Source organism: Hyla sarda, unplaced genomic scaffold (genome assembly GCF_029499605.1).
Source record: "Hyla sarda isolate aHylSar1 unplaced genomic scaffold, aHylSar1.hap1 scaffold_533, whole genome shotgun sequence".
NCBI classification, from domain to species: domain Eukaryota; kingdom Metazoa; phylum Chordata; class Amphibia; order Anura; family Hylidae; genus Hyla; species Hyla sarda.
This window is the reverse complement of record NW_026610544.1, coordinates 159,390-184,597: the sequence shown is the minus strand read 5'-3', so window position 1 is coordinate 184,597 and position 25,208 is coordinate 159,390. Positions and strand designations below refer to the sequence as shown.

Genomic DNA, 25,208 nt, shown 5'->3' with positions numbered 1-25,208 from the left:
TGATACTTGGAGTCGGGAAGGAATTTTTACCTCTAGTATGAGGGGTTTTTGCCTCCTCTGGATCATTAGGGATATAGGTTGTTGTGTGTTTGTATATATATATTTGATGTTCGCAAACTAATGCCCATACATACAACAGGGGATACATTTGTAATATAATAGTTTATTACTAGAGTCTATAGACCAACTTTTCTCCCCTGTGTGTTCTCTGTTTGTTTTGTACATTCAGTAGGGGCTCAGTAGGGTTATAGGGTGAACTTGATGGACTCTGGTCTTTTTTCAACCTTATGAACTATGTTACTATGTAGCACCGCCCCTGCTTCTTTTACACAGCCCCGCCCCAGCTTCTGTCACACAGCCCCGCCCCAGCTTCTGTCACACAGCCCCGCCCCAGCTTCTGTCACACAGCCCCGCCCCTGCTTCTGTCACACAGCTCCGCCCCTGCTTCTGTCACACAGCTCCGCCCCTGCTTCTGTCACACAGCTCCGCCCCTGCTTCTGTCACACAGCCCCGCCCCTGCTTCTGTCACACAGCCCCGCCCCTGCTTCTGTCACACAGCCCCGCCCCTGCTTCTGTCACACAGCTCCGCCCCTGCTTCTGTCACACAGCTCCGCCCCTGCTTCTGTCACACAGCCCCGCCCCTGCTTCTGTCACACAGCCCCGCCCCTGCTTCTTTTACACAGCCCCGCCCCAGCTTCTGTCACACAGCCCCACCCCAGCTTCTGTCACACAGCACCGCCCGTGCTTCTGTCACACAGCACCGCCCCTGCTTCTGTCACACAGCCCCGCCCCTGCTTCTGTCACACAGCCTCGCCCCTGCTTCTGTCACACAGCACCGCCCCAGCTTCTGTCACACAGCACCGCCCCAGCTTCTGTCACACAGCACCGCCCCTGCTTCTGTCACACAGCCCCGCCCCTGCTTCTGTCACACAGCTCCGCCCCTGCTTCTGTCACACAGCTCCGCCCCTGCTTCTGTCACACAGCTCCGCCCCTGCTTCTGTCACACAGCCCCGCCCCTGCTTCTGTCACACAGCCCCGCCCCTGCTTCTGTCACACAGCCCCGCCCCTGCTTCTGTCACACAGCCCCGCCCCTGCTTCTGTCACACAGCCCCGCCCCTGCTTCTGTCACACAGCTCCGCCCCTGCTTCTGTCACACAGCTCCGCCCCTGCTTCTGTCACACAGCCCCGCCCCTGCTTCTGTCACACAGCCCCGCCCCTGCTTCTTTTACACAGCCCCGCCCCAGCTTCTGTCACACAGCCCCACCCCAGCTTCTGTCACACAGCACCGCCCCTGCTTCTGTCACACAGCCCCGGCCCTGCTTCTGTCACACAGCCTCGCCCCTGCTTCTGTCACACAGCACCGCCCCAGCTTCTGTCACACAGCACCGCCCCAGCTACTGTCACACAGCACCGCCCCAGCTTCTGTCACACAGCACCGCCCCTGCTTCTGTCACACAGCCCCGCCCCTGCTTCTGTCACACAGCTCCGCCCCTGCTTCTGTCACACAGCTCCGCCCCTGCTTCTGTCACACAGCTCCGCCCCTGCTTCTGTCACACAGCCCCGCCCCTGCTTCTGTCACACAGCCCCGCCCCTGCAGCCCCGCCCCTGCTTCTGTCACACAGCCCCGCCCCTGCTTCTGTCACACAGCCCCGCCCCTGCTTCTGTCACACAGCCCCGCCCCTGCTTCTGTCACACAGCCCCGCCCCTGCTTCTGTCACACAGCCCCGCCCCTGCTTCTGTCACACAGCCCCGCCCCTGCTTCTGTCACACAGCCCCGCCCCTGCTTCTGTCACACAGCCCCGCCCCTGCTTCTGTCACACAGCCCCGCCCCTGCTTCTGTCACACAGCCCCGCCCCTGCTTCTGTCACACAGCCCCGCCCCTGCTTCTGTCACACAGCCCCGCCCCTGCTTCTGTCACACAGCACCGCCCCTGCTTCTGTCACACAGCACCGCCCCTGCTTCTGTCACACAGCACCGCCCCAGCTTCTGTCACACAGCCCCGCCCCTGCTTCTGTCACACAGCCCCGCCCCTGCTTCTGTCACACAGCTCCGCCCCTGCTTCTGTCACACAGCTCCGCCTCTGCTTCTGTCACACAGCTCCGCCTCTGCTTCTGTCACACAGCTCCGCCCCTGCTTCTGTCACACAGCCCCGCCCCTGCTTCTGTCACACAGCCCCGCCCCTGCTTCTGTCACACAGCCCCGCCCCTGCTTCTGTCACACAGCCCCGCCCCTGCTTCTGTCACACAGCCCCGCCCCTGCTTCTGTCACACAGCCCCGCCCCTGCTTCTGTCACACAGCCCCGCCCCTGCTTCTGTCACACAGCCCCGCCCCTGCTTCTGTCACACAGCCCCGCCCCTGCTTCTGTCACACAGCCCCGCCCCTGCTTCTGTCACACAGCCCCGCCCCTGCTTCTGTCACACAGCCCCGCCCCTGCTTCTGTCACACAGCCCCGCCCCTGCTTCTGTCACACAGCCCCGCCCCTGCTTCTGTCACACAGCCCCGCCCCTGCTTCTGTCACACAGCCCCGCCCCTGCTTCTGTCACACAGCCCCGCCCCTGCTTCGGTCACACAGCCCCGCCCCTGCTTCGGTCGCACAGCCCCGCCCCTGCTTCGGTCGCACAGCCCCGCCCCTGCTTCTGTCGCACAGCCCCGCCCCTGCTTCTGTCGCACAGCCCCGCCCCTGCTTCTGTCGCACAGCCCCGCCCCTGCTTCTGTCGCACAGCCCCGCCCCTGCTTCTGTCGCACAGCCCCGCCCCTGCTTCTGTCGCACAGCCCCGCCCCTGCTTCTGTCGCACAGCACCGCCCCTGCTTCTGTCACACAGCACCGCCCCTGCTTCTGTCACACAGCACCGCCCCTGCTTCTGTCACACAGCACCGCCCCTGCTCCCGTCACACATCATTCAGCAACGCCCCTGCTCCCGTCACTCAGCACCGCTCCTGCTCACGTCACCCATTACCGCCCCTGCTCCCGTCACCCATTACCGCCCCTGCTCCCGTCACCCATTACCGCCCCTGCTCCCATCACACATCACTCAGCACCGCCCCTGCTCCCATCACTCAGTACTGTCCCTGCTCCCATCACACATCACTCAGCATTGCCCCTGCTCCCATCACTCAGTACTGTCCCTGCTCCCATCACTCAGTACTGTCCCTGCTCCCATCACTCAGTACTGCCCCTGCTCCCATCACTCAGTACTGCCCCTGCTCCCATCACTCAGTACTGCCCCTGCTCCCATCACACATCACTCAGCACCGCCCCTGCTCCCATCACTCAGTACTGTCCCTGCTCCCATCACTCATCACTCAGCACCGCCCCTGCTCCCATCACTCAGTACTGTCCCTGCTCCCATCTCACATCACTCAGCACCGCCCCTGCTCCCATCACTCAGTACTGCCCCTGCTCCCATCACACATCACTCAGCACCGCCCCTGCTCCCATCACTCAGTACTGTCCCTGCTCCCATCACACATCACTCAGCATTGCCCCTGCTCCCATCACTCAGTACTGTCCCTGCTCCCATCACACATCACTCAGCATTGCCCCTGCTCCTGTCACATCACTCAGCACCACCTCAGCCCCGTCCCTACTCCCGTCACTCAGCCCTGCCCATGACTGTGACCGCCCCTGTCTGATATATATACAGAGGACAACATCATCCATGACTGTGAGAAGCACCAAGACCTTCAATACCAATATTGAGAGCTAAAATATCCTGCAGGCCTGATAGACCCCAGTGCTGGGCTTAGGGACCATAACGCTTAAGGCTGAAACTTGAATATCCGATCACTCCAATATCTATCTGATCACCTCGATTATCCCGTCATCACAATATCTGATCACCCAATTATCCGGTCACCCCAATATCTGATCACCCCAATTATCCCGTATTCCCAATATCTGATCACCTCGATTATCCCGTCATCCCAATATCTGATCACCTCGATTATCCCGTCATCCCAATATCTGATCACCTCGATTATCCCGTCATCCCAATATCTGATCACCTCGATTATCCCGTCATCCCAATATCTGATCACCTCGATTATCCCGTCATTTCAATATCTGATCACCCCAATTATCTCGTCATCCCAATATCTGATCACCCCAATTATCAAGTCACCCCAATATCTGATCACCCCAATTATCCAGTCACCCCAATATCTGATCACCCCGATTATCCAGTCACCATAATAATGACGTTCTTGGGTTAATTCTAACATTATTTTTTCTGCTGAGGACATTCAAACAAGTTCTTAGTAAAGGAAAATGTAAACCCTGTAATGTGTATACTTATAACTTCTAGAAGACAGAACAGTGAGCGTTCAGAAACAAGTCGGGGGTCTTCCTTACACCGCAGACAGGACATTCATTCTCCATCATAGATCAATAAAGACTCGTGTTAGGGGGAAGACACCCACCGCAGACAGCTTCATCTAAGACTGTGTCTCCCAACAGGGGCCCCTGAAAGCCTTGGCTACTCAGTGGGGGTGGGAGGAGGGGTAAATGAGAGGGTCCAGGGGTAGTTCATGCAATCAGGGGTGGAGATGTGATATATTGTTATAAAGCTTCAACAAAAAGAACTTGGATGGTGGGGTGTGCTCTGGATCCTGTCTTCCTGTAATGGTGGGGTGTGCTCTGGATCATGTCTTTCAGTAATAGTGGGGTGTGCTCTGGATCATGTCTTCCTGTAATGGTGGGGTGTACTCTGGATCATGTCTTCCTGTAATGGTGGGGTGTGCTCTGGATCATGTCTTCCAGTAATAGTGGGGGGATGCTCTGGATCACGTCTTCCTGTAATGGTGGGGTGTGCTCTGGATCACGTCTTCCTGTAATGGTGGGGTGTGCTCTGGGTCATGTCTTCCTGTAATGGTGGGGTGTGCTCTGGATCATGTCTTCCTGTAATGGTGGGGGGTGCTCTGGATCATGTCTTCCTATAATGGTGGGGTGTGCTCTGGATCATGTCTTCCAGTAATGGCGGGGTGTGCTCTGGATCATGTTTTCCAGTAATGGTGGGGTGTACTCTGGATCATGTCTTCCTGTAATGGTGGGGTGTGCTCTGGATCATGTCTTCCAGTAATGGTGGGGTGTACTCTGGATCATGTCTTCCTGTAATGGTGGGGTGTGCTCTGGATCATGTCTTCCTGTAATGGTGGGGTGTACTCTGGATCATGTCTTCCTGTAATGGTGGGGTGTACTCTGGATCATGTCTTCCTGTAATGGTGGCGTGTGCTCTGGATCATGTCTACCTGTAATGGTGGGGTGTTCTCTGGATCATGTCTTCCTGTAATGGTGGGGTGTTCTCTGGATCATGTCCTCCTGTGATGGTGGGGTGTGCTCTGGATCATGTCTTCCTGTAATGGTGGGGTGTGCTCTGGATCATGTCTGCCTGTAATGGTGGGGTGTGCTCTGGATCATGTCTTCCAGTAATGGTGGGGTGTGCTCTGGATCATGTCTGCCTGTAATGGTGGGGTGTGCTCTGGATCATGTCTTCCTGTAATGGTGGGGTGTTCTCTGGATCATGTCTTCCTGTAATGGTGGGGTGTTCTCTGGATCATGTCCTCCTGTGATGGTGGGGTGTGCTCTGGATCATGTCTTCCTGTAATGGTGGGGTGTACTCTGGATCATGTCTTCCTGTAATGGTGGGGTGTGCTCTGAATCATGTCTTCCTGTAATGGTGGGGTGTGCTCTGGATCATGTCTTCCAGTAATAGTGGGGTGTGCTCTGAATCATGTCTTCCAGTAATGGTGGGGTGTGCTCTGGATCCTGTCTTCCTGTAATGGTGGGGTGTGCTCTGGATCATGTCTTTCAGTAATGGTGGGGTGTGCTCTGGATCATGTCTTCCTGTAATGGTGGGGTGTGCTCTGGATCATGTCTTCCTGTAATGGTGGGGTGTGCTCTGGATCATGTCTTCCTGTAATGGTGGGGTGTACTCTGGGTCATGTCTTCCTGTAATGGTGGGGTGTGCTCTGAATCATGTCTTCCTGTAATGGTGGGGTGTGCTCTGGATCATGTCTTCCAGTAATAGTGGGGTGTGCTCTGGATCATGTCTTCCTGTAATGGTGGGGTGTGCTCTGGGTCATGTCTTCCTGTAATGGTGGGGTGTGCTCTGGATCATGTCTTCCTGTAATGGTGGGGTGTGCTCTGGATCATAATAATGACGTTCTTGGGTTAATTCTAACAAATTATTTTTTCTGCTGAGGGCATTCAAACAAGTTCTTAGTAAAAGCAAAATGTAAACCCTGTAATGTGTATACTTATAACTTCTAGAAGACAGAACAGTGAGGGTTCAGAAACAAGTCGGGGGTCTTCCTTACACCGCAGACAGGACATTCATTCTCCATCATAGATCAATAAAGACTCGTGTTAGGGGGAAGACACCCACCGCAGACAGCTTCATCTACAACAGTGTCTCCCAACAGGGGCCCCTGAAAGCCTTGGCCACTCAGTGGGGGTGGGAGGAGGGGTAAATGAGAGGGTCCAGGGGTTGTTCATGCAATAAGGGGTGGAGATGTGATATATTTTTATAAAGCTTCAACAAAAAGAACTTGGATGGTGGGGTGTGCTCTGGATCATGTCTTCCAGTAATAGTGGGGTGTGCTCTGGATCATGTCTTCCTGTAATGGTGGGGTGTGCTCTGGATCATGTCTTCCAGTAATGGTGGGGTGTGCTCTGGATCATGTCTTCCTGTAATGGTGGGGTGTGCTCTGGATCATGTCTTCCAGTAATGGTGGGGTGTGCTCTGGATCATGTCTTCCAGTAATAGTGGGGTGTGCTCTGGATCATGTCTTCCTGTAATGGTGGGGTGTGCTCTGGATCATGTCTTCCAGTAATGGTGGGGTGTGCTCTGGATCATGTCTTCCTGTAATGGTGGGGTGTGCTCTGGATCATGTCTTCCAGTAATAGTGGGGTGTGCTCTGGATCATGTCTTCCTGTAATGGTGGGGTGTGCTCTGGATCATGTCTTCCAGTAATGGTGGGGTGTGCTCTGGATCATGTCTTCCTGTAATGGTGGGGTGTGCTCTGGATCATGTCTTCCTGTAATGGTGGGGTGTACTCTGGGACATGTCTTCCAGTAATGGTGGGGTGTGCTCTGGATCCTGTCTTCCTGTAATGGTGGGGTGTGCTCTGGATCATGTCTTCCAGTAATAGTGGGGTGTGCTCTGGATCATGTCTTCCTGTAATGGTGGGGTGTACTCTGGATCATGTCTTCCTGTAATGGTGGGGTGTACTCTGGGACATGTCTTCCTGTAATGGTGGGGTGTGCTCTGGATCCTGTCTTCCTGTAATGGTGGGGTGTGCTCTGGATCATGTCTTTCAGTAATAGTGGGGTGTGCTCTGGATCATGTCTTTCAGTAATAGTGGGGTGTACTCTGGATCATGTCTTTCAGTAATGGTGGGGGGTGCTCTGGATCATGTCTTCCTGTAATGGTGGGGGGTGCTCTGGATCATGTCTTCCTGTAATGGTGGGGTGTACTCTGGGACATGTCTTCCAGTAATGGTGGGGTGTGCTCTGGATCCTGTCTTCCTGTAATGGTGGGGTGTGCTCTGGATCATGTCTTCCAGTAATAGTGGGGTGTGCTCTGGATCATGTCTTCCTGTAATGGTGGGGTGTACTCTGGATCATGTCTTCCTGTAATGGTGGGGTGTGCTCTGGATCATGTCTTCCAGTAATAGTGGGGTGTACTCTGGGACATGTCTTCCTGTAATGGTGGGGTGTGCTCTCGATCATGTCTTCCAGTAATAGTGGGGTGTGCTCTGGATCCTGTCTTCCTGTAATGGTGGGGTGTGCTCTGGATCATGTCTTTCAGTAATAGTGGGGTGTGCTCTGGATCATGTCTTTCAGTAATAGTGGGGTGTACTCTGGATCATGTCTTTCAGTAATGGTGGGGGGTGCTCTGGATCATGTCTTCCTGTAATGGTGGGGTGTACTCTGAATCATGTCTTCCTGTAATGGTGGCGTGTGCTCTGGATCATGTCTTCCTGTAATGGTGGGGTGTGCTCTGGATCACATGATCTTCCTGTAATGGTGGGGTGTGCTCTTGGATCATGTCTTCCTGTAATGGTGGGGTGTGCTCTGGGACATGTCTTCCAGTAATGGTGGGGTGTGCTCTGGATCATGTCTTCCAGTAATAGTGGGGTGTGCTCTGGATCATGTCTTCCTGTAATGGTGAGGTGTACTCTGGATCATGTCTTCCTGTAATGGTGGGGTGTACTCTGGGACATGTCTTCCTGTAATGGTGGGGTGTACTCTGGATCATGTCTTTCAGTAATGGTGGGGTGTGCTCTGGATCATGTCTTCCTGTAATGGTGGGGTGTACTCTGGACCCTGTCTTCCTGTAATGGTGGCGTGTGCTCTGGATCATGTCTTCCAGTAATGGTGGGGTGTGCTCTGGATCATGTCTTCCTGTAATGGTGGGGTGTGCTCTGGATCATGTCTTCCTGTAATGGTGGGGTGTGCTCTGGATCATGTCTTCCTGTAATGGTGGGGTGTGCTCTGGATCATGTCTTCCTGTAATGGTGGGGTGTGCTCTGGGTCATGTCTTCCTGTAATGGTGGGGTGTGCTCTGGATCATGTCTTCCTGTAATGGTGGGGTGTGCTCTGGATCATGTCTTCCTGTAATGGTGGGGTGTGCTCTGGATCATGTCTTCCTGTAATGGTGGGGTGTGCTCTGGGTCATGTCTTCCAGTAATGGTGGGGTGTGCTCTGGGTCATGTCTTCCTGTAATGGTGGGGTGTGCTCTGGATCATGTCTTCCTGTAATGGTGGGGTGTGCTCTGGATCATGTCTTCCTGTAATGGTGGGGTGTGCTCTAGGTCATGTCTTCCTGTAATGGTGGGGTGTGCTCTGGATCATGTCTGCCTGTAATGGTGGGGTGTACTCTGGATTATGTCCTCCTGTCATGGTGGGGTGTGCTCTGGATCATGTCTTCCTGTAATGGTGGGGTGTACTCTGGATCATGTCTTCCTGTAATGGTGGGGTGTGCTCTCGATCATGTCTGCCTGTAATGGTGGGGTGTGCTCTGGATCATGTCTTCCTGTTATGGTGGGGTGTTCTCTGGATCATGTCCGCCTGTCATGGTGGGGTGTGCGCTGTGTTACATGTCCTCTCTTCCCCATATGGTAACAGTTGTGCCCATTGTTTATCCGCAGGTGAGCAGGGTTCCCTCACTATGGTTCCTCTGCTGCTTCTGGATCACGGTGTCTCTCCAGCTGAGCTGGGAATCTGGAATGGGATCCTGTCGCTGGGGTTCTCCATATTGGGTTCTTGTGTTGGCGGAGTACTTCTCAGAAAGGGAAGGTAAGGGTCTAAAGCTTCCTGTTCCATTACTGCCCCTTAAATCACTTTATGCCCACCAGATCGTGATGACCGGCTCCGGCACCCAGACAAGACATGTACTCCGGAGCCTGTGTTGGTGGAGCAGGCCATGGTTCTCAAAGAGAGCCCAGACACATGGTGGGAGCCCACCAGATGGTGATGACCGGCTCCGGCACCCAGACAAGACATGTACTCCGTAGCCTGTGTTGGTGGAGCAGGCCATGGTTCTCAAAGAGAGCCCAGACACATGGTGGGAGCCCACCAGATGGTGATCACCGGCACCCAGACAAGACATGTACTCCGGAGCCTGTGTTGGTGGAGCAGGCCATGGTTCTCAAAGAGAGCCCAGACACATGGTGGGAGCCCACCAGATGGTGATGACCGGCTCCGGCACCCAGACAAGATATGTACTCTGGAGCCTGTGTTGGTGGAGCAGGCCATGGTTCTCAAAGAGAGCCCAGACACATGGTGGGAGCCCACCAGATGGTGATGACCGGCACCCAGACAAGACATGTACTCCGAAGCCTGTTGGTGGAGCAGGCCATGGTTCTCAAAGAGAGCCCAGACACATGGTGGGAGCCCACCAGATGGTGATGACCGGCTCCGGCACCCAGACAAGATATGTACTCTGGAGCCTGTGTTGGTGGAGCCGACTACGGTCCTCAGAGAGCCCAGACACATGTTGAGAGCTCACCAGATGGTGATGACCGGCTCCGGCACCCAGACAAGACATGTACTCCGGAGCCTTTGTTGGTGGAGCAGACTATGGTTCTCAGAGAGCCCAGACACATGGTGAGAGATCACCAGATGGTGATGACCGGCTCCGGCACTCAGACAAGACATGTACTCCGGAGCCTGTGTTGGTGGAGCAGACTATGGTTCTCAGAGAGCCCAGACACATGGTGAGAGCTCACCAGATGGTGATGACCGACTCCGGCACCCTGACACCACTTACACTCCGGAGCCTTCTGTGGGCCACAGTTTTTTTTTTTTTTGATGTTCTGATGTTCATGACGGTTTATCTTCTTTTCCTCCAGGTCGGTGCATTTGCTGTTGAGGACGCTCTTCGTTCTACGGGTCTCCGGTCTGGTGCTTCAGACTTTGCTGCTTTTTTCATTGGGTAGAGACACCAATATTGTTAAAGGTGAGGGGGATCACAAATTCTGCCTTATCAGTGAATCTCCTTAAAAAAAAAGCACCCCCCTCCCCCCAGCATGACAGAATACAAATGCTCTCAGTAAACAAGCTCTAACAGTGATAACTTACATACAGTATATATGAATACAACCATGTGAAAAAGCTCTAAAAACAACCACATATATAAATAGAGCACTATGAACAAGCTCTAACAGTGATAACGTATATACAGTATACATTGTAAGGGATTAGGTAACGGGGATGTCGTCTCCTGGGTAGACAGGTACAGTTTAGCAGGACACTGTAGAAATTGCCATCCAAACAGCAGGGAATTCATTTAACTGACCTCAGCCAGTTTTATTGACAGGTTGAGGTACAGAACATAAAATATAAAATCAAAATCCTAATCCTGTCCGGCTATAACTAATAACAGGAAACCTCAGTAACCAAGTGCGGCCTAATACCGGGCACCAAACAATATAGCGACGTCCATACCACTTGTAGTGCTCTCACAGGCTCCATGCAGATAACCTGTTCCCAGGATTAGAGAGCTGTGTCTACACTCTCAGCCTTATATCAGGCCAGCACACCTGAGGAGGGATTACCTGCAGGGCTGTGGAGTCGGTAGATAAATGTTCCGACTCTCCGACTCCTCTGTATTAATATGCGAATGTATTTATAAACACAGTCGAATCCAAGAAGCTGTTCCACCAAGTTCTTCTAAGCTCTTCTAGCAGAGAGAAGTAGTTGGGCAGAAGCTCCTGCTTCCCCTTTTTGTGTGCTGATCTGCTGCTGAAGATAGGGCAGTGGGAGGATCCAGGAAGGAGCATGTATTATAAAACATGATTTCCCTAGTAGAATCCCATAGTCATGTTTAAAGTTTAAGCTAACAATCGGAGTTTACAAGTTTTTATAGCCTTAGCTGAATGGCAGCAGTTTTTCCAATGGTTTACAGCTTCAGTCTTGAACTATTGATCCTCCATTCCCTTCACTTATACAAGTTTCTCTAGTCCTGCAAAAAATATATTTCCTTAATCCTTTATCAGTGAGAGGCGAGGTTACCCATGGGTTCCCTGTAACAGCAGAACACAACACTATGGAAGGAGTCTGAGTCGGTGCATTGTTTGCCGACTCCAGGTACCCAAAATTTCGTCCAACTCCGACTCCACAGCCCTGATTACCTGACAGCCCAAATCCCGGTCTGTCCGGATGGAGTGGGGGCCCACCCTTTTCTCCCTACTCCAGCAACACAGGCCCTAAAAAAACACAGGTTTTATACAAACCCCAATTGCAGAGACGTCTGCATAGACCTCTGCTGAACATTTCCCTGGTTGCTTTAAATTACAGAAGTGAGGAACCTAGGGCACACATAGACCCCGTCCACTACTTCTCCAGACACTCTGTCTCCAGACACTCTGCCTCTCCCCCCCCCCCCCCCCCTGGATCTGGACGTCAGACAATGTACCCGTCACAAGGCATCTGCATTTCCCATTTTGGTCCCTGGCCTGTGCTTCACCATAAACTGGTACTCTTGTAGGACTAAGAACCATCTTGTAGGGCTAAGAACCATCTTGTTACTCTCCTATTTTTTTCCTTATTCTCACACATCCATTTTAAGGGAGCATGATCTGTGACTAATTCAAAGTGACGGCCCAGCAAATAGTAGCGGAGTGCTTCCAGGGCCCATTTAATAGCGAGGCACTCTTTTTCCACAATTGCATACTTTTGCTCATGGTCATTACGTTTTCTGCTCAGATACAGTACAGGGTGTTCTTCTCCATCCCGTACCTGTGACAGTACTGCCCCCAGTACCACCTCAGACGCGTCCGTCTGTAGGACAAACCTTTTCTTAAAGTCTGGGGTTATCACCACCGGCTGAGTGCACAGGAGAGTTTTTGGAGTCTGAAATGATTTTTCAGGCTCTTGTGACCACTTGATCATGACAGAGTCTTTTCCTTTTGTCAGGTCTGTTAATGTGGCTGCACGGGAAGCATAATTAGGTATAAATCGCTGGTAATAGCCTGTAATCCCCAAGAAGGCACGGACTTGCTTCTTGTTTACCGGTTGAGGCCATCTTTGTATGGCTTCAATTTTGTTTAACTGGGGCTTTACTAGGCCTCGGTCTATGGTGTAACCTTGATACTTAGCATCTTCAAGACCAATGGCACATTTTTTTGGATTGGCCTTGAAGCCTGCCTCACACAGTGAATTGATAACCGCCTGCACCCTAGGTAGATGGGATTCCCAGTCTGGACTTTGGATGACGATATCATCTAGATATGCTGCTGCGTACCGTCTGTGGGGTCTTAATATCTTATCCATTACCCTCTGGAAGGTTGGAGGGGCTCCATGCAAACCAAATGGCAAGACAACATAATGGAACAACCCATCAGGAGTGGCAAAGGCAGTTTTCTCTTTGGCCTCATTTGTCAGGGGAATTTGCCAGTATCCTTTGGTGGTTATATACCTGGCATTTCCAAGCCTGTGAATGAGCTCATCAACACGTGGCATTCGGTAAGCATCAAACTTAGATATGGCAGCTGGAGGTTTTGTAATGACTTCCAAGTTGAACGCTATCTGGTTTGTGGATCAGAACTATGGGACTGGACCACTGGCTATGGGACTCTTCAATTACCCCAAGTTCCAACATTTTCCTCACCTCTTCAGAGATAACCCCTCTCCTGGCCTCTGGTTTTCTGTAGGGTCGTAGCTTAACCTTTTTCCCAGGTTCTGTAATGATGTCATGTTTTATGGCAGAGGTGCGACCTGGGATCTATTCTTAAAGAGGAACCCCTGAATTTCTACCTTTTGTGTCTTGGACAGGGAGTCCGGCACTGTTACCTCTGGCAACAGGGGCTTCCCAGAGCATCGCTGCTCTAGTGGGAAGGAGGTGTCGGCAGCAAGTGATAGTGGATCTTTCCATGGTTTTATAAGATTGACGTGGTATACTTGCTCCGGCTTCCTCTTACCTGGCTGACGGATTTTATAATTTACCTCATTTACTTTCTCAAAGGGGCCTTGCCACTTAGCCAGGAATTTACTCTACTGTAGGGATTAGCACCAGAACCCGGTCACCTGGGGCAAAGGTACGTACTCGGGCACTGCGGTTATACACCCTTTGTGGTGCCCCCTGAGCCTGGGCCATATGTTCACGGACAATAGGCATCACTGCAGATATACGGTCCTGCATTTGGGCCACATGTTCAATGAAACTTTTATAGGTGTAGCTTCTTCATCCCAAGTTTCTTTTGCTATATCTAGCAGACCCCTACGGTGGCGACCATATAGCAACTCAAATGGGGAGTAGCCCGTGGATGACTGAGGTACTTCACGGATGGCAAACATGAGGTAGGGGAGAAGAAAATCCCAGTTTTTCCCATCTTTGTCCACCACTTTCTTAAGCATGGCTTTTAGAGTTTTATTAAATCTCTCTACCAGTCCATCAGTCTGTGGATGGTAGACAGAGGTACGCAGCTGTTTCACTTTGAACAGTTTACATAACTCCTTCATGATGCGTGACATTAAGGGGGTACCCTGATCTGTTAGGATCTCTTTTGGTAGACCCACACGACTGAACACCTGTACCAACTCTTTAGCTATGGCCTTGGATGATGTATTACGTAAGGGTATAGCTTCAGGGTAACGTGTAGTATAGTCCATGATTACGAGAATATGTTAGTGGAGCAGATCTTACAATAGGCCCCACCAGATCCATGGCTATTCTCTCAAATGGTATCTCAATGATTGGTAGAGGTACCAGGGGACTACAATAGTGTGGCCTAGGAGCTGAAATTTGGCACTCTTGGCCTGGGGTCCATAAAGATGTTAAAGATTATTGTGACACCTGCCCAAAGAACCTTTGAAGGACTCTGTCTGTAGTCTTTTCAGCTCCCAAATGCCCCCCATAAGGTGACCATGAGCCATATCTAGTACTGTTCGTCTGTACACTTTAGGAACCACTAGTTTCCACCAGATCCTCTCCCCTTTTTACCACCTGGTACAATAAGTTGTATTTCACAGCCATATGCGGGTAGCAAAGTCTGCTGTCAGGTTCCACCAGTTTACCATCGATAGACTTCACATATTCGCTGGCTCTAATAAGGGTGGGATCTTATAACTGCTCAACACCAAAATACTCTTTCCTTACTTTCAAGGTCTGGCAGATTGTCATTAGCAGAGTCTTCTCTCTCTGGACTGCTCTGACCCTCTTCTAACCCATCACTATGGTCAGAGACCTCAGACTCCCCCACCATGACAGACAAGGGAATTGATTCATCAGCAACAGAAGTCCCTCTTAAAAACCCACACCCTTCTGTACCCGGTGGTAGGTCATCCCCTTCCTGACGGGCATTTTAAAGTTTATGTTCCCATAACTACCAGAAATGTGGGAAATCCCGCCCCATGATGACATCATGCATTAATCTGGGTACTAAACCAACCATAAATTTTTCTGCCCCCAACCGGGAATTTACATCTACCACAGCAGTGTGATAATTATGGGTGTCTCCGTGTATGCAGGTTACTGCAATGGTTTTCGCTTGCCATTTCCTGGGATTTACCAAGTCCTTTTTTACTAGGGTTGCACTCACATTGCACTCACATCTTTACCTTCCACAGTAATAACACACATTTGTTTCTCACCCCCAGTATTTGGAAATGCCACACACACAAGCTGAGCATACAGTGATACGCGGCGATTTATATAGGAGGCATCACATTGCATTGGTTCGTCATACATTGGGCAATTGACAACAACATGACCTGGCATTTGACATCTGAAACATTTTATTAAGTCTCGATTAAGTCTGTTATAGACCACAGACCTCCCTGGCACAGCGGGCCAGCTTCTAGAGCTTGGGCCTCCAGTCTCTCCACTTGCACCCACAGATATTTCACCTCTGCCAGACCCCTTTTCCCTTAGAACAGTCTTACCAGGTAGTCCTGGAGATCTTCGCTGCGGGGCTAGGGGGCGCTGTGGTAGGGTCAGTAGCTCCTCTGCATCTGAAAATGGAGGTGACAGCGCTCCATGGTGTGATAAAAGAGGATTGCGTGGAAATTAAAAACATGAAAGTCGCTCACCTGATAAAGTTGTATACCCACATACACAACAATGGTGAGCATATAATATAGAAGTGTCCACAGCCCTCCCGTCAATAATGGTAATCAGGAGAAAGAAGCTTCAGGAGAGACGCCGGCTCAATGTGGTGCAGGACACAAGCACACGTGCTTGTGTCCTGCGCCACGTTGAGCCGGCGTCTCTCCTGAAACGTCTTTCTCCCGAGTAGCTCCTCTGCGGTTGTGTACCTCTCCACCATCTCCATCATCTGGTCAGTATTCTTGGGGTCACCATGGCTCACCCACTTACGCAAGGTAACAGGGAGGGCCCTTAAGTACTCGTCCATCACAACCCGCTCCACCATCTGGGGTCCTGTCAAGATCTCCGGCTGCAACCACTTCTTGGTGAGGTGTATGAGGTCGTGCATTTGGGAACGTGGAGGTTTATCCATGCTGTAGTCCCAGTTGTGCACACGCTGTGTGTGGACAGAAAGAGTAACTCCCAGACGTGTAAGGATCTCCTCCTTTTTTAGCTTATTATAGTCCGTAGCATCACGATTCTCCAGGTCAAAATATGCCTTTTGGGGTTCACCTGAAAGGAAGGGTGTCAACAGTCCTGCCCATTGTACCTTTGGCCAACCCTCACGCTCAGCAGTCCTTTCGAAGGTGGTTAAGTAGGCTTCCACGTCATCTGTGGTTGTCATCTTTTGCAAAATATGACTAGCCCTTATTGAGGAATGAGTGGCGTCTGCCATACCTGGGTTCCGTCAAGCGACACTGGTTAGTTGCTGCACAACAACTGTTAAGGTCTTTTCTTTGGGCCTCTTGTGTAGCCTCAAGTTGGGCCGTCAGCCTGCGGCTGGTTTCCTCAAGTGCCTTTTGCTGTACTCTGGTAGCCTCCTGCTGCACTCGGGTAGTCTCCTGTTGAGATGCAACATAGCTTTAAAGGAAATCTGTCATCAGAATCTCCCGCACTAAACCTGTTACACAGGCTTGTAGTGCGGGTGATCCTGATTAAAACGCTTCTTACCTGGTTAAAAATGGTTCAGCGGTTCAGATATCTATATTTTTAGTTTTCTGTTATTCCCTGGCTTGGGACTCAGTGGGAGGTCTTATCAGCTCGGACTCGACTGTACTTCATTCTAGCTGGGCGGAGCGGCCGCCCGGCTCATGAATATTCATGAACTTATCATCGTAGTCTAACTCCTTTTTTCTAGGTCACGTGGGGAGGGCCGCGCATGCGCCGCGTTCCGTACACCCGGAAGCGGCGTTCTCCCCTCGGCTTAACTCGAGCTGCGGCCCGTCTTCTTACTTGTATTGGGCCGCAGCTCGAGTTAAGCCGGGGGGAGAACGCCGCTTCTGGGTGTACGGAACGCGGCGCATAGCGTATAGACGTATAGCCGAGTCTGAGTTGATATTCCCTGGCTTGGGACTCAGTGGGAGGTCTTAACAGGAAACTAAAGATATCTGAAGAACCGCTGAACCATTTTTAACCAGGTAAGAAGCCACCTCAATCTTGGCTTCAGAGGACTTCACATATAGCTTCAGCTCAATCTTACCTTCAGAGGTCTTCTCACGTGGCTTCACCTCAATCTTAGCTTCAGAGGAATTCACGTATAGCTTCACCTCAATCTTAGCTTCAGAGGACTTCACATATAGCTTCAGCTCAATCTTACCTTCAGAGGTCTTCTCACGTGGCTTCACCTCAATCTTAGCTTCAGAGGACTTCTCACATGGCTTCACCTCAATCTTAGCTTCAGAGGACTTCACATATAGCTTCAGCTCAATCTTAGCTTCTGAGGACTTCTCTACTTTCAGAGAAAGCATCCCTGTATCCAGTAGCTTTTGCCCCGGAAGCCTTTCGTGAGCCAATTCCACCATAGCTTGGTCTCTGCTCTCTTTTATATTATTTTTTCATATATTTTCATATTCTCGCTGCTTACTCTGGAGCTTAGCGGACTTCATCCTATCACTATCCAGCATCTCTGTTAGCTTCAGAGGACTTCTTACAGGGCTTCAGCTCAATCTTAGCTTCAGAGGACTTCACGTATAGCTTCAGCTCAATCTTAGCTTCAGAAGACTTCTCACATGGCTTCACCACAATCTTAGCTTCAGAGGACTTCTCACATGGCTTCACCTCAATCTTGGCTTCAGAGGACTTCACATATAGCTTCACCTCAATCTTGGCTTCAGAGGACTTCACATATAGCTTCACCTCAATCTTGGCTTCAGAGGACTTCACATATAGCTTCACCTCAATCTTGGCTTCAGAGGACTTCACATATAGCTTCACCTCAATCTTGGCTTCAGAGGACTTCTCACATGGCTTCACCTCAATCTTAGCTTCAGAGGACTTCACATATAGCTTCACCTCAATCTTAGCTTCAGAGGACTTCTCACATGGCTTCACCTCAATCTTAGCTTCAGAGGAATTCACGTATAGCTTCACCTCAATCTTAGCTTCAGAGGACTTCTCACATGGCTTCACCTCAATCTTAGCTTCAGAGGAATTCACGTATAGCTTCACCTCAATCTTAGCTTCAGAGGACTTCACATATAGCTTCAGCTCAATCTTACCTTCAGAGGTCTTCTCACGTGGCTTCACCTCAATCTTAGCTTCAGAGGACTTCTCACATGGCTTCACCTCAATCTTAGCTTCAGAGGACTTCACATATAGCTTCAGCTCAATCTTAGCTTCAGAGGACTTCTCACATGGCTTCACCTCAATCTTAGCTTCAGAGGAATTCACGTATAGCTTCACCTCAATCTTAGCTTCAGAGGACTTCTCACATGGCTTCACCTCAATCTTAGCTTCAGAGGAATTCACGTATAGCTTCACCTCAATCTTAGCTTCAGAGGACTTCACATATAGCTTCAGCTCAATCTTACCTTCAGAGGTCTTCTCACGTGGCTTCACCTCAATCTTAGCTTCAGAGGACTTCTCACATGGCTTCACCTCAATCTTAGCTTCAGAGGACTTCACATATAGCTTCAGCTCAATCTTAGCTTCTGAGGACTTCTCTACTTTCAGAGAAAGCATCCCTGTATCCAGTAGCTTTTGCCCCGGAAGCCTTTCGTGAGCCAATTCCACCATAGCTTGGTCTCTGCTCTCTTTTATATTATTTTTTCATATATTTTCATATTCTCGCTGCTTACTCTGGAGCTTAGCGGACTTCATCCTATCACTATCCAGCATCTCTGTTAGCTTCAGAGGACTTCTTACAGGGCTTCAGCTCAATCTTAGCTTCAGAGGACTTCACATATAGCTTCAGCTCAATCTTACCTTCAGAGGTCTTCTCACGTGGCTTCACCTCAATCTTAGCTTCAGAGGACTTCTCACATGGCTTCACCTCAATCTTAGCTTCAGAGGACTTCACATATAGCTTCACCTCAATCTTAGCTTCAGAGGACTTCTCACATGGCTTCACCTCAATCTTAGCTTCAGAGGAATTCACGTATAGCTTCACCTCAATCTTAGCTTCAGAGGACTTCACATATAGCTTCAGCTCAATCTTACCTTCAGAGGTCTTCTCACGTGGCTTCACCTCAATCTTAGCTTCAGAGGACTTCTCACATGGCTTCACCTCAATCTTAGCTTCAGAGGACTTCACATATAGCTTCAGCTCAATCTTAGCTTCTGAGGACTTCTCTACTTTCAGAGAAAGCATCCCTGTATCCAGTAGCTTTTGCCCCGGAAGCCTTTCGTGAGCCAATTCCACCATAGCTTGGTCTCTGCTCTCTTTTATATTATTTTTTCATATATTTTCATATTCTCGCTGCTTACTCTGGAGCTTAGCGGACTTCATCCTATCACTATCCAGCATCTCTGTTAGCTTCAGAGGACTTCTTACAGGGCTTCAGCTCAATCTTAGCTTCAGAGGACTTCACGTATAGCTTCAGCTCAATCTTAGCTTCAGAAGACTTCTCACATGGCTTCACCACAATCTTAGCTTCAGAGGACTTCTCACATGGCTTCACCTCAATCTTGGCTTCAGAGGACTTCACATATAGCTTCACCTCAATCTTGGCTTCAGAGGACTTCACATATAGCTTCACCTCAATCTTGGCTTCAGAGGACTTCACATATAGCTTCACCTCAATCTTGGCTTCAGAGGACTTCACATATAGCTTCACCTCAATCTTAGCTTCAGAGGACTTCACATATAGCTTCACCTCAATCTTAACTTCAGAGGACTTCTCACATGGCTTCACCTCAATCTTAGCTTCAGAGGAATTCACGTATAGCTTCACCTCAATCTTAGCTTCAGAGGAATTCACGTATAGCTTCACCTCAATCTTAGCTTCAGAGGAATTCACGTATAGCTTCACCTCAATCTTAGCTTCAGAGGAATTCACGTATAGCTTCAGCTCAATCTTAGCTTCAGAGGAATTCACGTATAGCTTCAGCTCAATCTTAGCTTCAGAGGAATTCACGTATAGCTTCAGCTCAATCTTAGCTTCAGAGGAATTCACGTATAGCTTCAGCTCAATCTTAGCTTCAGAGGAATTCACGTATAGCTTCAGCTCAATCTTAGCTTCAGAGGAATTCACGTATAGCTTCAGCTCAATCTTAGCTTCAGAGGAATTCACGTATAGCTTCACCTCAATCTTAGCTTCAGAGGAATTCACGTATAGCTTCACCTCAATCTTAGCTTCAGAGGAATTCACGTATAGCTTCAGCTCAATCTTAGCTTCAGAGGAATTCACGTATAGCTTCAGCTCAATCTTAGCTTCAGAGGAATTCACGTATAGCTTCAGCTCAATCTTAGCTTCAGAGGAATTCACGTATAGCTTCAGCTCAATCTTAGCTTCAGAGGAATTCACGTATAGCTTCACCTCAATCTTAGCTTCAGAGGAATTCTTACAGGGCTTCACCTCAATCTTAGCTTCAGAGGACTTCTTACAGGGCTTCACCTCAATCTTAGCTTCAGAGGACTTCAGCGGCTGTGTGCTTCCCCAGCAGGGCCCGTGTCTCCCCCTTACAGAGGCTTACTGTTTCCTAGGGAGAGCGCAGATCAGACTGGATCTCCTCCTTTTATACACCTCCCCTCTCTGCTGCCTGATTACTAAGGCCGCAGGTGAAGGATTCTCCAGAATGATTGAAGGAAATGCACCCTTTCCTTGCCACTTTATCACAATATATCACATATATATGAATAAGCTCTAATGGTGATCACATATATATTAATACAACCATGGGAACAAGCTCTAATAGTGATCACATTTATGAAATATATGAATAATATCTAATGGTGATTTTAAATATATATATAATGTGAATACAACCATGTGAATAAACTCTGATGGTGATCATATATATATATGAATAAGCTCTAATAGTGATCAGATATATATGAATAAGCTCTAATAGTGATCAGATATATATGAATAAGCTCTAATGGTGATCAGATACATATGAATAAGCTCTAATGTTGATCAGATACATATGAATAAGCTCTAATAGTGATCAGATATATATAAATAAGCTCTAATGGTGATCAGATACATATGAATAAGCTCTAATGGTGATCAGATATATATGAATAAGCTCTAATAGTGATCAGATATATATGAATAAGCTCTAATAGTGATCAGATATATATGAATAAGCTCTAATGGTGATCAGATATATATAAATAAGCTCTAATAGTGATCAGATATATATGAAAAAGCTCTAATAATGATCAGATATATATGAATAAGCTCTAATAGTGATCATATGTCCCTCTAACTGTACCTACACGTGTCCTGGTGGATGTGGTCACTAAAATGGAAGGTTCTGGCGCCTTTGCCTGATAGAGATAATGGTTCTTTGTGTTTCTCAGTTTGCCTCCTCCTCACTCTGGTGATCCAGAATTTCCTGGCCGGTGTGATCACTACAGCGACCTTCACCCTGATGATGCACTGCACACGACAGGCGCACCACAGAGTACAGGTAACCTGGCAGGAGGAGGGCCCCAGACAAGAGTTACCCCATTATACCACATGTTGTCTCTCCTCCGCAGGCCACGCACTATAGTCTTCTGTCATCGCTGGAGGTTCTGGGTAAAGTGGTCTTCAGCGCGGTCTCGGGGCTCTTGGTGGACTCTCTCGGGATCTCTGCATCGTTCTCCTTGTTCATCATTCTCTCCTTCCTGCCCCTCCTGCACCTGCAGACTATTCCATCTACATTATATTGAGAAGATCTTAACACTCCCCGCCCAAGACAACTCTGATCAGTATGATGACATCACCAGGAATCTGAGCAGTATGATGACATCATCATTAGGACTCTGAGCACTATGATGACATCATCACCAGGACTCTGAGCAGTATGATGACATCATCACCAGGACTCTGAGCAGTATGATGACATCACCACCAGGACTCTGAGCAGTATGATGACATCATCACCAGGACTCTGAGCAGTATGATGATATCATCACCAGGACTCTGAGCAGTATGATGACATCATCACCAGGACTCTGAGCAGTATGATGACATCATCACCAGGACTCTGAGCAGTATGATGATATCATCACCAGGACTCTGAGCAGCATGAGGACATCATCACCAGGACTCTGAGCAGTATGATGACATCACCATCAGGACTCTGAGCAGTATGATGACATCATCACCAGGACTCTGAGCAGTATGATGACATCACCATCAGGACTCTGAGCAGTATGATGACATCACCATCAGGACTCTGAGCAGTATTTTTTTTTTAATTCTTTTCCCCCCCCCCCCCCCCCCCCCCATTTTATAAAAGACATACAAACTCTTATACATTACATCTCAATACATTTAATATCCTTATTCCATAGAATGATACTACCCCTCTAGCTCCCCCCCCCTCTACTCCCAACCCCCCACCCACTCCAAAGGCTCCACTTTAAAAAAACATTTCCTTCCTTTAAAAAAAATCAGTTTGTATCTTCTAATCTTATCCAGTTGACTTATCCATTGCTTATTAGTTGGACAGTCTGGGGAGATCCATCTTTTGAGAATCATAATCTTTGCTATCCCAAATGCTTTCAAAACAGCCCTTTTCCTAAAATGACTCCATAATCCGATCCCAAGGATTCCCACTCTGAAATCAAATGGTATTTTTACTTTAAATCTAATTCCAATAATCCCATAAACCCCTTTCCAGAACTCTCTAATTACTGGGCACCCCCATAACATGTGTATTAGGTCGGCTTCTATGTGCGGACATTTGGGGCAGTTCGGGGTTTCCCTCTTACCAATGTAATAAAGAAATGTTGGAGTATATGGAAGTCTGTGTATAATCTTAACCATTGACAGTCTGTGATTTAAGTTTAAAGCTGATTTTTCAATATTTTTAAAGATTTCTTCCCACTCATTATCCTCCAAATTGCCTATTTCACGACTCCATTTCTCCTACTCTTCGGTCCATTTCTGCATTTTGTATATTTTCCCCATCACTTTTTCAGCTTCCACCGGAATATTAACTCTTGCTTAGATATTTCCCATCTTGGGTTCTCCCTTTCTTTCTCATGTAAATTTTTAATCATATTTATGGACATTTATCAACGGGTTTAGTCAGGTTTTCTTTACTATAATTGTCGCAAAATTGTCGCAACTGCGATTTTGACTGGAAAGCGAGAAAAAGCAAATTTTCCAAAAATTAACTACGTAGTAATAATTTTAAAATGGACTACGGGCAGTCAGGTATTTATTAACTGCGACAGTCGCAACTGTGCAAAAAAAAGTCGCAACAGGGTTAAAAATTGACTAAATTTACTCCAGCTCCAACATGGAGCAGAAAAAGCTACAACCAAAGTAAAAAAGGAAAAATTGCTTACGTGAAAGAAAATTATCAACAGGCTGAAACCAGATGATAAATAAGTCATCAGCAAAAAAAAAGGTAAGGAAAAAATTACTAAAAAAAAGAAAACATAAGCAAAGATTGATAAATGTCCTTCATTGTACCTAAAAAAGCTGTTTTTGCTGTATACCGTCCCTTTCCCTTAGCATCTTCCACTCCCTTAGAGCCTTGTCTTCTATCAAATCCCTAATATACACAATTCCCACCTTTTCCCAGTTAACATCATTTCTCATATTTGATAATCCCCTTATGTGTCCATTTACCCAGATAAGTGCATATTGCAGACTACCCTTAATCTCTAATATATGTCTCAACAGTTTCCAAACGTTACTTAACATTGTTCCAGTAGGGCCGGCCTTTCCCTTTAGCAGACTCCCACTCTCAACTAATTCCAGTGTTCTACCACCTACTATCCCCCATTTAACCAAAAATTCTTTCAATATATCATCATCTTTAATCATGAATTCTATTTGTGCCGCTCCATAATATAAATAGATATTCGGAATACCCATTCCACCTTCACCGATACCTGGTGCCATAAATTCCTGCTTCATACGTTCACCCTTACCCTCCCATATCAATGAATGAATTTCTTTACGAATACATTTAAAGTGCTTTTCCCTAATCCACACTGGTGCGGCCCTAATTATATGTAATACCATGGGGAGTACAATAGTTTTCACTAACATCACTCTCTCCGCCATATTCAAAGGGATTTTCCTCCAAGTTTGAATTTTGATTAAAATTTTTTGCTTCAGATGTATAATATTAGATTGTATATACTCCTCGATTTTATTTGATATCCTTATCCCTAAATATTCCATCGACTCCCCATCCCTTATAACCTTATAGGGTTTTCGACCATCCTACCCTCCAGCATTAATATTCCCGATTTATTCCAGTTTATTAAGAACCCTGAAAACTGCCCATATTCTTTAATTGTTTCCATTATATCACTCAAACTTTCCTGAGGGTTTGAAACAAACAAGACTATATCGTCCGCGTATAAGAGAATTTTTTCTTTTGACCCACTAATTCCGAACCCCTCAAAAGCCGGAGAATCTCTAATTATTCTAGCTAGTGGCTCCACAAACAAAGAAAAAAGTAAAGGGGAATGGGGGCACCCTTGTCCCTCTCTGTAACGTAACATAATCCCTGGAGATTATATTATTTATATTCATTTTTGCTTTTGGTTGAAAATATAAAGATTTAACACCTTTAACAAAAACTTCCCCTAAATTAAGCCTCTCCATTACCCCGAACAGGAAGCCCCACTCCAACCTGTCAAATGCCTTTTGGGCATCCGAAGACAGGATGGAGCGCCCCCCACCCCACCCCACCCCGTGGCTGCATGTTTAAGAATAGCCTTCTGATATTCTCATATATGTTCCTCCCCGGGACGAATCCCTTCTGCTCCTTTCCAACTAATTTAGTGATAACCTTTTGTAGACTTCTAGCCCATATTTTCGCAAAGATTTTTTGGTCTATGTTGAGTAGGGATATAGGTCTGAAAGTCTCCATCACTAGGCAGTCCTTATCTTTATGGGTATTAAAATTCTGATGTCCTCTGTCATTGAGGGCGACACCTCCCCTCTATCCAAGGATTCATTAATCACACTATGCGGACATTTTAACAGGGGATCCTTAAATTTTTTATAAATATCAAGAGGTAATCCATCGGACCCTGGGGCCGAGCATTTCTTAAACGATTCAAGTGACTCCGGAATTTCTGCTAGCGTGACCTCATTATTCAATGTCTTATTATCTTGACTATTAAGTCTGGGTAAATTGACCCTCTCCAGGAACTGCTTAATTTCTTTTTCCGTTTTCTGGTTTTCTGAAGAGTACAATTCCTGGAAAAAGTCCCTAG

At 48.3% G+C, this 25,208-nt stretch overlaps 1 protein-coding gene across 1 annotated transcript; it reads left to right on the top strand.

The window, feature by feature from the left end:
• The first annotated feature begins 9,154 nt into the window (after positions 1-9,154).
• Positions 9,155-22,207, top strand: MFSD3 (major facilitator superfamily domain containing 3). The gene is made up of 4 exons (XM_056554029.1): positions 9,155-9,297; positions 10,353-10,459; positions 21,333-21,442; positions 21,513-22,207. Exons 1-4 carry the CDS (start codon positions 9,170-9,172, stop codon positions 21,684-21,686), a joined length of 519 nt encoding a protein of 172 aa, XP_056410004.1. The 5' UTR covers positions 9,155-9,169; the 3' UTR covers positions 21,687-22,207.
• The last annotated feature ends 3,001 nt before the right edge of the window (positions 22,208-25,208 follow it).

Excerpts from the sequence above, each read along its gene's own strand:
- MFSD3 (XM_056554029.1), top strand. The coding sequence starts at position 9,170 with ATGGTTCCTCTGCTGCTTCTGGATCACGGTGTCTCTCCAGCTGAGCTG. Across the intron at positions 9,298-10,352 it reads GTACTTCTCAGAAAGGGAAG|GTCGGTGCATTTGCTGTTGA; the intron begins GTAAGGGTCTAA and ends CTTTTCCTCCAG. Across the intron at positions 10,460-21,332 it reads AGACACCAATATTGTTAAAG|TTTGCCTCCTCCTCACTCTG; the intron begins GTGAGGGGGATC and ends TGTGTTTCTCAG.